Source organism: Sinocyclocheilus anshuiensis, unplaced genomic scaffold (assembly GCF_001515605.1).
Source record: "Sinocyclocheilus anshuiensis isolate Anshui unplaced genomic scaffold, SAMN03320099.WGS_v1.1 scaffold1893, whole genome shotgun sequence".
Classification (NCBI taxonomy): Eukaryota; Metazoa; Chordata; class Actinopteri; order Cypriniformes; family Cyprinidae; genus Sinocyclocheilus; species Sinocyclocheilus anshuiensis.
In genome coordinates this window covers 91405-107420 of record NW_015539822.1, presented here as the reverse complement: position 1 = coordinate 107420, position 16016 = coordinate 91405, and the positions used below count along the sequence as shown (strand labels likewise).

Below are 16016 nucleotides of genomic sequence, written 5' to 3'. Positions count from 1 at the left end.
TCAGCAGGCCAGCGCAGTCGGCTGCTCACTCAGGGCTTGGGGCGTCTTTCTAGCCGCCACCGGCCAAAAGGCCGGCTTCAGCGACAGCACCAAGGCCTGGTGCCTGGGAAACTGGGCGGGTGCGCACGCAGTCTAAGCAGCAGGCGGGGCCAGGAAGGAAGGGTCCGCCCCCAATGAAAGGTGGACATTTCACTGCGGGGAAGAAAGGGCAGTCTGGTCCCTAGCCTGCAGGAGGGGGAGGAATGTTGGCCCAGAGACGGCTGTGTTCTCCTCTCGTTACAAAAGAAAAAACCCTGCAAGAGAGCAGGTTTAACTTTTGAGTTCTTTTTCAATAAAAAAACTTTGTGTTCAGCATACAATGACTCATGTGTTGATTGGTCTAGAGAGGCAAAATGTTTTAGAAACCCTAACCTCGCAATCGGGCCATGTGCCGGCAGAGGGAAAAGATGCAGTGATATGTCATATCCAGCATTGTGTAGGGGTAGAGGCGGGGGTTCCCCGGGTGATGACGGGGATCCTCGCTGTCTGCCTCAAGGGTGGTGTGCATGCGCACCAACACCGTGGGTTCTTCGCTCGATTCAGTGGGGCTATCGGCTGCAGTTCCTTTCGCGCCCCCCCTGTTTCGGTGGAGTAATTACAACCTCGGTTTCGGAAAGGGATTCCCAAGTGCTGAGAGAAGAAATCTGTGTTCTCCTCGGCAAAGGGGCAATTCAAGTGGTGCCATGGGAGAGAATGGAAGATGGGTTTTACAGCCATTACTTCCTCCTCCCGAAGAAAAGCGGGGGCTTATGGCCTATCCTGGTCTGCGGCGGCTGAACAAGCACCACAGATGTTTCAAGTTCAAGATGCTCACGGTGCATCATCTTCTGTGCTCCCTGCGTCCTCGGGATTGGTTTACATCGGTGGATTTGACCGATGCATACTTCCATATCACAATCCACCCGTGGCACAGAAAGTTTCTGAGATTCTCCTTCGAGGAGACTGCATACGAGTTTCAAGTCCTGCCATTCGGGCTATCCCTAGCGGCGCGCATTTTTACGAAATTTGGTGTTGAGACTGCTGGGTCTCATGGCCTCAATGATAGCAGTCGTCCGGCTGGGTCTCCTCTTCATGCATGCATTCCAGAGATGGGTGCAGAGCACGAGGTTGAATGCCGTACGGCATTTAAACAGACAGGTGACGATTACGCCATCGTTTGTTCGGGCTCTGATTCCGTGGGGAAACCCCACTTTGTTGTCAGAGGGAATTCCCCTGGGCAGGGTTACGTCACGTATAGTGGTGTCAACGGATGCGTCTCTGCATGGATGGGGACCTCTGTGCCAGGGGAGCTCTGTAAGAGGGGAGTGGTCAGCGGCGCTAAGATGGCGTCACATAAATTTTTTGGAGTTGCAGGCTGTTTGTCTGGTGCTGGAACACTTTGCCCAGCGCTTGCGGGGCAAACATGTGTTAGTCAGAACAGACAACACGACAGTGGTGTCATATATAAACAGGCAAGGGGGTACTCGCTCTCTTCCCCTGTTGCAGCTGACACTGAAGCTCCTGATGTGGAGCAGCGAACGTTTAGCGTCACTCAGGGCAGTGCACGTCCCGGGCCATCTGAATGTTGGGGTGGACATGCTGTCCAGGGGCAGTCCGCAGGTCAGGGAGTGGCGCTTGCACCCACGAATAGTAACACAGATCTGGGATCGGTTCGGCAAGGCCGAAGTGGATCTTTTTGCGTCTGCGGAAAACACACACTGCCCGCTATTTTTCTCGATCACAGACAGGAGCACTCCCCTGGGTGTGGATGCTCTGTCGCATGTATGGCCCAGGACCCTGCCAGGACCTCCGCCCGTGGATCTGATACAGCCCACTCTAGATCGGGTGCATCAGGAGGGTCTGTCGCTGATTCTGGTGGCACCTTGCTGGCCAGCAAAGACGTGGTTCACGAGCATCATGGGGTTGCTGTCAGGGACGCCGTGGTGTCTTCCCCTGTGGAAGGACCTGCTGTCACAGGCAGGGGGGCAGAGTCTGTATCCTCGGCCGGGGCTTTGGTCTCTGTGGGCTTACCCGCTGAGAGGGAGAATCTCTCAGCACACGTTTGTTCGGTTTTACCGACTAGATGTCACTGCGGCAACGGTAGCTATGTCCGTGCTTACCTCCGGGCCCCGCGCAGTCGGAGGCACGGTGAAGAGCTGAACTGAACAAAGGGAATGACGCATGCGACTGCATTTATATGCTGTGGGCAGGTAGCCCCGCCCACGTCGTCATGCATCATCTGCCTTTCAGGTGTGAATATAGGTGTCTTCAGCAGATGGCGCAATGAACTGAACAAAGGGAATGACGCATGCGACTGCATTTATATGCTGTGGGCAGGTAGCCCCGCCCACGTCGTCATGCATCATCTGCCTTTCAGGTGTGAATATAGGTGTCTTCAGCAGATGGCGCAAGAGCGTGATATCCCATAGTCATGTGTTGTACCTCGTTTCCCTCCTTCTGGGAACAGTAGTTATATGCATAACTCAACATTCTTTGATTCCATTGACCGCACAGCAGCTGACAGTGAATGAACTGCGCATGTGCACGCTGTGTTGCCATGGACCAATCACTTACCAGCTTCTCCTTTGTATTAAATTAGAAAAATTATTTTGACCGTTTATTCTTGTCATGCGCTTATATTGATATATATACTTAAATTAAAACAGTTTGTGAGCACGGATTAGGGGAAAAAACAGCTTAACAGCTTTGAAGAATGCAAATAGACGTGATGACGTCATCAATATGTTAATGACGCATGACCTCATTTAGCGACATTTAGCTACTTTTCAAGCAGGGTTTAGCTACTTTCCATTGCAAATAGTTGGCAACACTGTTTTATGACATTGCTTCATAGCATGCTTTTGCGTTTTTATGTGGACGGAGATTTAAAAAAAAAAAAAAATTTTTTTTGCTCCACAAAGAAAACATTTCTAAACGAAACCAAATCAGGATAACCACTGAGTGTCTCATAACAACATTCAAGTACAGCTAAAATGATTAGTCGACATTATTGAGATAATGATTGTAATTGTACAAAAGTAATATAATTCTTTGAAAAAGTCTGAATAAAAAGTCGCAATTTCCTTTTTTATTTTTTTATTCAGTGGCAGAAACAGGCTTCCATAGTTTAGAGATCCATTCATATGCATTGTCTGTCACCATGTTGTTTTAATCATGATTCAAACTGCAGAAAGTTCATTGGAAAATCCCATTGGTGTTGAACTAAATATTAGCTGCATCCGCATCAAGACAGGAATCCGATGTTTCTGTAACTTTTGAGGTGCCTTCATGATTGCAGCATTGATATCCTTCACTGCCTATGATATCCCACAATCCTGTGCGTGCACAGGGCAGTTGGTTGTAAAAAAACAAAAGGTGACTGATGGAGTGATTAAAAGAATTAAATTAATTATGACTCAATTTCTCCCAATAAATAAGCATTGTAGCCATGAAATATTTGCCTGGTTAGGACTAAAGCTCACCTACATTCTGGTTAAGGTCATTTGATGTCATGAAACCAGAGTTCTTACACAAATACACATCCTGTGAAGTCATAGACTGACCGGACAGTGAGGCAGCAAAGATATAGATGGTCTTTCCCCTATTATCTGTTTTAAGGGTCTCTTAAGGATAAATTCACCCCATCGTGCTTGCGTATGACAAAGCCTTTCTAGTCTGCTGTGATTCAGATGATCATGTGTTTAAACCTAATGAAAACCAAATGAATTTGGTTTTCTTTTTTTTTCTTTTTTATGAGAAATGTGGAAACATTTGTTTTGGTGCAATTCTAACAAATAATGTTGTTATGAGATCTATAAATGTAAAAACAATTAGAAAGTGAGCAGTGAGGGCTGCATGACATCTGTGTGAGTCAGATGAGTCAGTAAAAACTCAGAAAACAACAGATTTCAGCCTTTGCTCACAATTCAAAGGAACGGGGAAACACTTGATATTTTTCCTGGATACAGTCCCAGCCTTTATACTTTTCAGAAGTTTATTTTAGGCCTTTTCTGCGAAGCAACACAACAGAGAGCAAACAAGTATTTATGCTCCAAAACAGAACAAAAACAAAAGAATAACAGGGTTTCATCCTCTGTGTGAGTGATAAGTTAAAGTTGACGCAAAATAAAACATGGAACAGAAACCGCACCAAAAATAAAAACTAGAACGTTTACGGAAAATGCACAGAGACTTTTGATAAACACAGATTTATAAAGCACACATACTCCCGCAAATAAACATATGGACATTTGTTTATAGATTTCCACAAATTAAACTGTGCAATTAAGACAAAGTAGAACTGTTGTCAATCTAAATGTCTACACAAGCATATTGAATAAGAGCATTATATTTTATTCCATAGAAGTATTCTATACATTTTTAGACCTTTGAGCATAAATTCTTCAAATGATTGAATACACAGAGAAAATCCAAAGACACATCTTAAGATGGTCTGTTTGAAGGGAATGGTGAATTCAAGAACATGATCCACGAATGAAAGATAAGCATTATAAGTGCCAAGACAAGCTTTAACAGCAGGGGAGTACAAAAAAAGCTGATACGTAAGGTGTCAAAATAGATCATATTTAAATTAATGCAATAATGTAATAGGCTATGAGTAGCAGAAGTCATTAAGCATTCATGTCTCTGTCTGTACTGCCTGAGAAATCAAGAAGGAGGAGAGAAGGGGGAACTCTAATGTAAATGAAGCTTGAAAATCATACTACCAGTTCTTCAATGATGCTTTGAGATCTGCAGATATCATTTGTAATCTGCTGTTTGCTGGTCTCAAAACTGATCAGCTTTATAAATCACATTCTAACGATCAGAGCTAAAGCTCCTTTATACCAGCTAGGATCATCAACAACTTCAAAAACATTAAAATACATCCTCAGACAAACAAAAAAAAAAGTTTAAGAATACTCAAACTGAATAGCATTTGTAGTAATATTTTGCTTTTGGCCTACAAAATACTGCATACGTCTGTTAATATTATTTTCTGTTCTTCTGAGAGTTACAAAAATATATTTTATTTCTTCAGCAGATAAATAATATATTTAGATCTAGATTGCATACACTATTTGTAACTGTGTGTGTGTGTTGTCTACATTTGCAAAAGAAATGTGCCTGTGTGTGTGTTCAATGAGTAGTCAGCGTCTGTATATCTGTGTCAGAGCCGAACAGCTCTTTGTATAGCGGAGGGAAGAGGGAATGCACCGTGAGAGGGTAAAGCTGCCGGAACCATCGCAGTTTCTCAATATGCAGTGCACACAGAGACTTCAGCACCTGGACTCTTTGATACAGCTAGGAACATACAAAACCACAACATTAAAGCCGATATATTTCTTTACTTTCTGTATTTAAATCCCTTTTCTCCATCTCTTTTACCTTATGCAGTAGACTCTCCTGATTGTCTCTGTGCAGAATGTGACTAAGGGCAAGCTCCACATCTCTCCTGGCTCTCTGCACTCGTTCTCTGTCCTCCAGACACGGTCGGTCTACTCAAAATGGAGAGAAAGTTTGAGAGATTAAGCCTATTCTACTTTAAAGTCAGAGTTTCTGCAGTAATGTGGTTTTGCTGTGCTCGCCTGCATTGAGGAGGACCAGTGCAGTGAACACTGCCATCTGCTGTTCAGTCAGTCTCAGCGCACACAGATTGTGAGCAAAGTCAAATACAGCAGCTATCAGATCACCACATGCTGGAGAACAAACACAGACATTCAAAAACAGTTCGAATTACATCGCCATTAACTTTTGGAAGGTAAAATGTTAAAAGTGAATAAGTCACAATGTCAGTGAGTAATTATTCATTGTGAAAAGGGAGTGTAATTGTATAGAATGTGTACTTGCATATAATATTAATGGAATAAAAGGCAACTTAAGTGCACTTTCATGACTGTTTCTTAACACACTTAACTACACTTTTAAAAAGTGTAAGTGCACTTTGTAATAATGTCAAATTAAAAGTTTTACTTAAATAATTGTTTTATTATTTTCTGTTGTGCTTTAAAAAAGTACACTTATTCTGACGGGTGACTAATATACTAAAGCATTTTATAGCTAAAGTTAATACTTTTTAAATATTCTAAATTGCGACTTTTTCATTATACAAAAGCATTCCAAATTATTTAAATATATGACTTACAAGTTTCAATAGAAATGACATTAAAGTATATTTTAGTTTACCATAAATCTTTGTCAGTAGATTCAGCAGTACACTTTAACCACATTTCAAAGGCGATATAATTATGTAATTACATATGAAGAAGTATTTAAGTACTACTTAAGTTGGTCAAAAATTAGCACTCTAAAGTTACGCTACTTGCATTTGATATAAACTTAGGTAAAACTTTAAGGTGTCCTTGTTACACATATTACATGTACTTACTATTAGAATAACAATAAATTATGCATAATTACATGCAAGTAACCCTAAGACAAACCCTTATCCTAACTATAACCACATATGACCCTGGACCACAAAACAAATAGTTGTATCTCGGCCAAATATTGTCCTATCCTAACAAACCATACATCAATGGAAAGCCTATTTATTCAGCTTTCAGATGATGTATAATCTCTCAAATCTCTCCTTAAAATAAAGTGTAGCCTAAATTTAAACTACATGTATGTAACTACAACTTAATTTAATTGAAATTAACATGCATTTAAGTTCCCAAAAACATTTTATCCAGTTTGCAACAGGTATATTCTTTTAAAATATATAATTTGTTATTAGTACGTATTAGTATTATTCACAAGGAATTAGACAAATATGATTAAATTCAGGTTTTTAAAAATAAGTTGACAAAAATGCTCTTACACTGGAAGTCTATGGGGCGATCGCTGTAAATCAAAATATTCTTTTAACTCACCAAGGGATTTGAAAAGTTCTGTTCCTGCAAATTTGCCGTCAAAGAATACTGTGTTGTTTTCTGTGTTAAACATCCGACTCATCCGGACCAGAACCACTTCCATGGACCCTAATAAGAAAGAGAGAAAGGCACGCACAGAAGGCGGCAGAGAGGAGAGAGCAACATACACAGAATTATAGAAAGAGGAGAAGACAAAGCCAGAAAAGTGACAGGTTTTTGAGAGATAGAAACCGGACAGAGAGATGAGAATGGAGCTATAAACCTTGTAAACCTTACCAGCCGTAACTGATTAACTAGTATGTTGTACGGAAAGCTATATCTCACCACTCTTGAGGAGAGCAATTTGATCATTCTGACCAAGCTGGCGGAATCCAGGGATACGTTTAGCAAACTCCACCACGTACTGAACAGCATCGGTCAACCGCACCGCACAGTGCTGCCACATCTCATCCACCGACTGCAGAGAGAGGAAGAAGAGACAGAGAAAGTGAGAAGGGTGAGAGTGAGTGGAGACTATTTAGATATCCACACTACAAGTCAAAATTTGGACTGAAATGTTTTTGAATGAAGCCTAAAGTCCCCAATATACTTTCTTCACTCATGTTTGCCATTTGCAAACATTCTGACATGCTGGTATTAATATTTAAATATGTGTGCACACTGTCCTCCTAATTATACAACAAAATTGCAGACATTTCCAGGAATTCCAGGTCATCTTTAAAGGCTGTATATGAGTGATCATAGAGACGTGGATATGTTTGCACCAGCTCTGCAATTCAGCCCTCCATGATTTTACTCGTGTCTGATGGCAGTTCAAAGTTGATTAACATTCAACTTGTCAACAGTCAACTCACAACACTTCGTTTAACGAGATTGAAAAAATATCATGAATCAGACCAATGAAATCAATGAATGGTCAATGGTCAATGAAACAGACCAATGGCAGTTCAAATGTGTTTAACAGTCAGCTTGAAGGTTTCCACAAATTTTGCATTGGCGAGTTGTTTCGATAAACCAACAAGAACTTTGAACACTTTGTTTGACCAGCTTTTGTTAGAAATTACATCACATTTGAAAAAATAAATAAAAATAAAAGCTAACTGCTATGGACCAATGGGTGTTCAAAGGTGTTTAACAGTCAGCTTTAAGTTTTCCAGAAAGTTTGCACTGGTGAGCTGTTTCGAAACATCAAAACACTTTGTTTGATTTAGGTTGAAATGACATGACACTTATTCATTCTTTAATTTAGCTTGAAGTATCAGAACCTTTACAATAAAAAAAACGCAAAACTTTTTCTCAATTGTGAAAATACTTATCTTAATTACGACTTTATTTCTCACAACTGAGAAATATATTTCTCATAATCGCAATTATTTCTACAACTTCACATCTCACGGTGGACCTTTTTCACATTTTCGGGTTTCTCAGCAGCGAAAGTCATCATAGTTGGGTTAACTTGAAGAGCAGTGAATGGGATTCCCATTTGTTCAAATAGCAAAAGAAAAACTCCACGCTAGTGTTTTCACGACTTTCAATAAAAGGAAAAAAACTGAGAGATTGACAACGGCAGTGAGAACGATGTCAAACTTACCGTCCCTCCCATAGGCGCTGCATTACAAACACCCTCGCATTAGCGTAAGCTAGTTTTTTTGTAATTTGATGCAAAGATAATATAATACAAAGAATAGTGTTATAAAGTACATACATTTAAAAAAAAAATACAAATATGAAAAACTTTTGAGGATTTACGATGCTTGTGAAAAGGGTCCATTGAGATTTGTAATTAATTAAATCACAAAGAGGAATGTTTGACTAATGACACACTGTTTCACATTGTCATCAGTTACAGCTGTGCTAGTTACATAAGAGTAGAGAACATGTACTTTGCTCTGGTAAGCGTGGATCTCCTCCCTGCTAAAAACCTTCCATCTGAGAGCCTGCAGCTCCTCCGGTCGATACTGAGTCGTCTCTCTGTGGGAACGTACGATACTCGCAGAGAGCTCCTCTGTCAACAAACACAAAGAGAGATGTTAATCCAAAAGCTAAACAGTACAACACCACTTAGTATAACTCCTAAAGGTGTGATCACATTATCGAAATGTGAGAACACTTTAACTCTGTTAAAGGGATAGTTCACCCAAAAATTTAAAATTATGTCATTAATTACTCACCCTCATATCGTTCCAAAACTGTAAGACCTTCGTTCACCTTCGGAACACAAATTAATGACTTTATTTATTTACCCTCATGCTATTCAAATCTTTTTTTTTTCCTTTATAAGAAACACATTTTCGAGGAATATGCTGGTTATTCTTTTCCATATAAACAAAGTTAATAAAGACTGGGACTGTCTCTTTTGGATCTCCAAAAATAACAAAAAATGATCATAAAAAGTGGTCTAAATGATTCATGAACTATATTTCAAAACTTCTGAAGCCATATGATTTGGTTTATGTGAGCAACGCAGACAAAAATCTAAAAATGTTGGCAAGTTAAAGAGAAAAGTATAGTAGCGATGTTTAATGAAATTTTATTTTAATGAAAATTCTGTCATTAATTACTCACCCTCATGTCGTCCCAAACCCGTAAGACCTTTGTTCATCTTTTAAACACAAATGAAGATGTTTTTGATGAAATCTGAGAGCTTTCTGACCCTGCATAGACAGCAACGCAACTGACAAGTTCAAGGCCCAGTAAGGTAGTAAGGACATTGTTAAAATAGTCCATGAGACATCAGTGGTTCAACTGTAATGTTATTAAGCTATGAGAATACGTTTGTGCGCAAAGAAAACAAAAATAACGACTTTAATCAACAATTCGTCTCCTCCGCGTCACCCTGACGCCATTTTGGAGAGTATCACATACATAAACAACGTATGCAACATATGTACGCGGATACATTGTTTTCGTTCAGATCAAAGCGTAAACAACGTAAACAGCATATCCGCGTATGGTGCTGCTGACACAGAACAGCATACGTTGTTTACTTATGTGATACTCTCCAAAATGGCGCCAGGGTGACGTGGAGAAGACGAGTTGTTTAATAAAGTCATTATTTTTGTTTTCTTTGCGCACAAAAAGTATTCTCGCAGCTTCGCAAAATTACGGTTGAACCACTGATGTCACATGGATTATTTTACCGATCTCCTTGCTACGTTTCTGAGCCTTGATCGTGTAAGGATCTGTCTATGGGAGGGTCAGAGAGCTTTCAGATTCCATCAAAAATATATTAATTTGTGTTCCGAAGATGAACGAAGGTCTTACAGTTTTGGAACGACATGAGGGTGAGTAATTAATGACAGAATTTAAATTTTTGGGTGAACTATCCCTCTAAACCACTTTATAACACCATGTAGCTCTCATGAATCTTGTGGTTCTCACCTATGTGCAGAGATGTCGGGTAAGAAAAGAACGAACTCTCAGGGTCAAAAGGACGAATGCCCACTGCACTGCCACTCATGTTCAGAATAGCCTCTGGTGTAGACGTTGTGGAGTCAAATCCTGAAAGAGAGAAAGAGAAAACTATACACCACAATATCATTTGAGATGAAAAGTACTTCCTACAGTGGAGAATTTCTCACATCTCCCAGCTGACAAGCTGTTGCACTCACCTCTCCTGTGGGAGCCCCTGTAGGCCAGACTCTGAGCCTGGGCCTCGCCTATGCGACAATCCAGGTATGGATGCACCTCTGGAGGGCAGCCTTGCAGTTCAGGCTCTACAGAGTAAGGGTAAGCTGGAGGTAGAGCTGGGATGAGATGTGATGACTGTTCTCTGGGCTCTTTGCTGGATCGGTAGGCTGGAAGAGGCTGGGGCTCTTGGACTGAGTTGGCCTGAAGTCGCTGCTGCTGCCGGTGTCTCTCAACTTCTGCAAACAGAGAGTCTCTCTGGCGCTTAGACATCCGGCCAAACTTCACCGCTGAGGGAGACGAGAAAACATCACAAAAAAGATGGAATTAATCATTCTATATAATCCATTCAAGCATTCTTCTATCCGTCCTTTCTTACCATCGCGGCTCATTCCCTGAGCGACACATTTTTTGAGACGGCAGCTCTGGCAGCGGTTACGGCTGGCACGGTCAATAGGGCAGTTGCTCTGTCTGGAGCAGGAGTACTGCACGCTGGAGGACTGACTTCTGCGGAAGAAGCCCTGTAGAGGCAGAAAGCGGTGGGTCGGTGGGGTGTAGAACAATTAGGGGGAGTGTACTAAAGAAGCAAAATTATGAATATTTGACATTAGTGAAGTCATTTTTTTTCTTACCTTGCAGCCCTCACAAGTGATAACTCCATAATGAACCCCTGATGACTTATCTCCACAGATCTTACATGGGATCACCTCAATCTGAGCTATAGACACAAACAGAACAATAACAACACAAACATTAAAGCCTTGATCATGTGTTTTAACATAAATGTGTTGAGCGGTCACAGTTGAATTAAATAATTCCCAACGCTATTAATCAGATTATAATTCTAGCCAGCAGAGGGCAGCGCAGTCCAGATAAAATAATTGTTAGTTTTGTTTTTTTTTTACTGAAAATGTAATTTTATATTTATTTTTTTAAATTATTTTTATTGATGAATACTTTCATGTACTTTCAGGATGCATTTAATTGATCTAAAGTGACAGTTTAAAGATATTTATAATGTTGCAAAATATTTCCATTTCAAATAAATGCTGTTATGTTGAACTTTCTATTTATCTATTCAAGAATACTGAAAAAATACATTGATAATAACAAGAAATGTTTCTTGAGCACCAGATCAGCATATTAGATGATTTCTGAAGGATCACGTGACACTGAAGACTGGAGTAATAGCTGCTTTGAAAATATATTAAAACGAAACAGTTGAAACTATAATCATATCTCACAATACAAGCTGTTTTCATTGTATTTTAGATCAAATAAATGTAGCCTTGGTGAACATAGGTGACTTGCAAAATATTAAAAATTGTATCAAACTCTAATGTTTGAATGATAGTACATATATAAACATATTTTAAAAAGTATAATGATTATATAATTTTTACTTAACCCAAAATTAACTGAACCATTTATCAATAATGACATTCAAACAAAGCACAGACATACCAAACTTTTAAGTGGTTTAAGATGTGTGTTAATGCTTTAAGATGTTAAAATAGGTACAGTATCTTGTGATGGATGAGTAGACTAATTAATATGAAGAAATTAAACACTGGATGGCTGGTTCTTTTTGTAGTATGTCCTTAATTGTATTTGCTGTTAAATACACACTCACAGTAAACAAGTGTACAAGTGCAAATACACAGAAGTATAAATACACAAAGCTGCTGAAACACAAACACACACTGGTTTTGTAACAGACTAAAGATAATCCCTGAAAGCCACATTAAGAAATCCTAATCTAATGAACAGAAGGAGAGAAGGAAAGAGAGAGGTATGAATGAAGTGTAGCTCTACTGTTGTGCTGTGCACACAGACACATATGAACGTGAATATATTTAAAATACATTTATTTCATACTAAGTATAGTTTAAATCTAGTAACATATATACTGCTTGAGAATTACTGACATTAAAATTATAATTAAACTTTATTTGGAGTACTACTTGTGCACAATGCACATTTCTTAATATTAAGCCTAAAATGTGTTTCAATGTCACTATTGATGAGGATTGTATGATCTTTGAATAATATCCATCTTTAAATGCAAGATATTTAAAGTATGTCTGAAGTATACTTGCAATAGTTCCACTTTGGCACAATATATAAATATACAGTTCATCTTTAGTTGGACTTCAGCACAATTAAAGTGCATTAAGCACAAAATTAGTTATTCCAATTAGCAATTTAGCAGACTTTAAGTATACCAGTTTAGCATACTAAAAGTACAACTGCAGGGTATTTTTATTACGTACATAATATGTAAATGTATTTGTAGTATAGTTAGCATGAAATAAATGTATTTTCAAATATATTTTAGTATTTTATTTATTTTATTTTTATAGGATATATGCATATTTTTGTCATGTTAGGAACTTGGTGTCTATTTGTATACTAGGTTAATGATATTTTCTTTTCCCCAAAACATCTAGTAAGTTTATTATGTTTTTTTCTTCGCAACGACTGTTGGGTTTTGTCAGGTCCCTGAAATGTAGCTGATTTCAGGTTTTATACTGGGGACATTTAGTCTGAAAATGTAGCTAACACACGCATGCACAGCATTAAAAGTGAGATTACAGTGTATTTAACAATAATATCACAAACCATATGCAAAGGGACAGGTCTTAAAATACATTAGTGTTTAAAACTGCAATGTAACAGAAACAGTGGCAGATTTTTTCTTCTGTATTATGGTGTACATTCGAGTGAAAAAGATTATCAAAAGAAAACACTGTAGAACAGGGCCTTCCATCTACATTGTTGAGTGGATGGAGGCGGATCTGAATGCAAGCTTCTGATTATTTGTAAGAAAGGGACGGTGTTTAAAAAATGTGAATGAAAAGAATATTGGAGAACTCCAGCGTATGTCACTAGACAGAATTCTGTTGTTTCACTGGACGATCCAGTTAATATATTCTGATTAAACATTGTGCATTGATGAATTGTTCATATAATAAGATCAATAATATGCATTTTGAAAAAAGATAGGGTGAGGGATAGGATTTTTGTTTCATGTTCACTTGTATGTTCTGGTCCAGAGTCTTGTGGCTTAAGATAGTGAGAGGTTTTGTTGCATTTCTGGCATGTTTGCAGGTTCCTAAGCTGAAACTCAAAATGTATGTGTTCTGTACATTAGTGTGTGTGTTTTCAGTGAAAATGACAGTAAGTCTAACCTACTAATTTCTTGGAATCCGGCAATGTGTGTGTGGCTAAGTGATGTGGTCACATCGTCCAGTACCAAGGAACATGAGTCTCCTCCCTCAAGTATGCACACACGCACACACACACACACATACTTGCATTTGTGGTTTACAGGGACTCGTCATAGGTGTAATGGTTTTTATACTGTACGAACTGTATTTTCTATCACCCTAAACCTAAACCTACCCCTTACAGAAAACTACTGGCAATTTTTGAATTTCATAAAACACCGTTTTGTATGTTTTTTAAGCCTTTTGTTTTACGGGGATACTGGAAGTGTCCTCATAAACCATGTTTACGTTGTAGTACCCATGTCATTATACACATTTGTGTCCTCATAAACCATATATACCAGCACACACACACACACACTATGCACACACACATACACACTAGGCGCACACACACACACTATGCACACATACAGGTGGGAGGAAACGTAGAGAAGGAAGCGAATGAGAGAATGATACAAGGTTAAAGTTCATAAGTTTAAAGATACATTCCACTGAGGCTTATTACAAAATAATAAATGCAATCATAAAATGATGTAAAAAGGTTTTAATTGAGAGCTGAACTAATGGGATTACACTTGAAATTGTTAACCAAGGGTCATATTTAATCCTAGCTTAATGTAATGCTGTGAGTGGGTTTTGTGCAATAGTGAGAGCTTTTGCACAACATCTCAACTTACATTTGTAGAAAAGATATTTAATTGTCTAGAAGCATCAAAACGTTATTTCATTAATATATTGAATATATGAAAGGATCATAACAATTCAGGTCAGATTTGCTGTTTGTGTGGCTGTTCAGTGGTGCTCTGCTGTTCACATGCACAATCTTTGTGTCAGCAGTTTCTTAAAACAGCAACAATTGTATCTTATGTGAATTCAATGTGTTTTGAGCATTGTGTGGTTTGCTTATATACTGCATCGTTCCAATGCAGCACAACAACATCAGGGTTATGCTGCTTCTGCAAAATATTTGTCTATAAGTCCATTTTTGGACTAGAAGAGCCATGTTATGAACCACTTTTTCTTAGTGTGAAGAACATTTCAATAATCTGAAGAACCTTTTTTTTACTATAACAAACCTTTTGTGGAATGGAAAGGTTCCATGGATGTTAAAGGTTTTTCATGGAACCATAAATGCCAAAAAAGAACCTTTATTTTTATTAGAGTGTGAACTCCTCCAATAAATCTGACCTGAGGGGCAACCTAAAGTCAAGTCCAAAAACAACAGTGTGAATGGATAGTTTACTGAAACCACAATTGAAGTTGACCAAAATGAGACCCAAGGCCAGGAATAGTGTATAAATACCAAACTAAGGAACTTCCAAGGGGGTCTCGAGATGACTTAAAATAAGACAAAACAAGCTTTAAAATCAGCTAAAACAACTCAATTTAAATATTTCTTATTTTCATTATTAAATTAAATTGTGTTTAATTATAAAATTGTCTAATTATTTAGGTACATATTTTAGTCTGTAAAGTACAAAAACACAGTAAATATATATATATATATATATATATATACACACACACACTTAAAGTGGTTTTTGTGTGAATTAATAAATGAATGATCAAGCAAACTAACAGATAAATTAAATAATTCATTTATTAATAATTAAATAATTGATTAGTATTAACTTTAATAACAACTTTATTTTGTTTCATATATTTGAAAGTATCTTGCGAATTCACAACTATACCACAGCTGATGCCCTTCAAAATCCCCCATGTGAAATGCTGCTTAACTCAGGGTTAAAGGTGGCCTTATCTTGATGTTAAAGAAGATGTTTACTGGTTAGGTATGTGTAAACAGCCTATAACAATATTGGGTTCTCATCTGGGCCATGTCATTATGCTGAAATTATCATCTAAAAAATCAGAAAAAAGGTGATCTGAGGTAAAGTGGAGTCTGTATGTGTCATGTCAGCCTGACCTTTTCATGTCAGAAATTAAAACTTCTTTTGACAAGTTTTCCCACCTGGTCTATCAAAGCCCTTACAGTGGGTGAATCAAAGAAGAGCATTTTTTCTCACAAAAACAACAAAATCTAATAACACGTCACAAGAAAACAGGGAGATTCACTGTGACTGACTGAGACAGGGGGAATATTGAGTGTGAGGAGGTGGACGTGAAGGTGTCAACCTCAGTCTTTTTAAGTGGTTTACTGGCTTCTCTTTCACTCTGACTTTCCCTCTTTCATGCATTATCTTGCTCTTTCTTTCCCTCTCTCTGTCTCGCTCACAAAGGAAGCGACTGCCAGTAATACACT

General features: G+C 38.5%; 1 protein-coding gene and 1 pseudogene across 1 annotated transcript in view; one reads left to right on the top strand and one right to left on the bottom strand.

The window, feature by feature from the left end:
* The window catches only part of LOC107684176 (uncharacterized), a 2602-nt pseudogene extending 424 nt beyond the window's left edge, over nt 1-2178 (top strand).
* Nucleotides 2179-3130: 952 nt separating this feature from the next.
* Nucleotides 3131-16016, bottom strand: part of rorc (RAR-related orphan receptor C) — a 33939-nt gene continuing 21053 nt past the window's right edge. The window contains exons 3-12 of the mRNA XM_016480376.1: nt 11153-11238; nt 10900-11041; nt 10505-10810; nt 10275-10394; nt 8777-8898; nt 7218-7350; nt 6894-7001; nt 5607-5717; nt 5407-5516; nt 3131-5322 (exon numbers count right to left, since the gene is read on the bottom strand). Of these exons, the coding sequence (XP_016335862.1) occupies nt 5158-5322; nt 5407-5516; nt 5607-5717; nt 6894-7001; nt 7218-7350; nt 8777-8898; nt 10275-10394; nt 10505-10810; nt 10900-11041; nt 11153-11238 (1403 nt within the window). The 3' untranslated portion in view covers nt 3131-5157. The remainder of the gene's footprint in view (nt 5323-5406; nt 5517-5606; nt 5718-6893; nt 7002-7217; nt 7351-8776; nt 8899-10274; nt 10395-10504; nt 10811-10899; nt 11042-11152; nt 11239-16016) is intronic.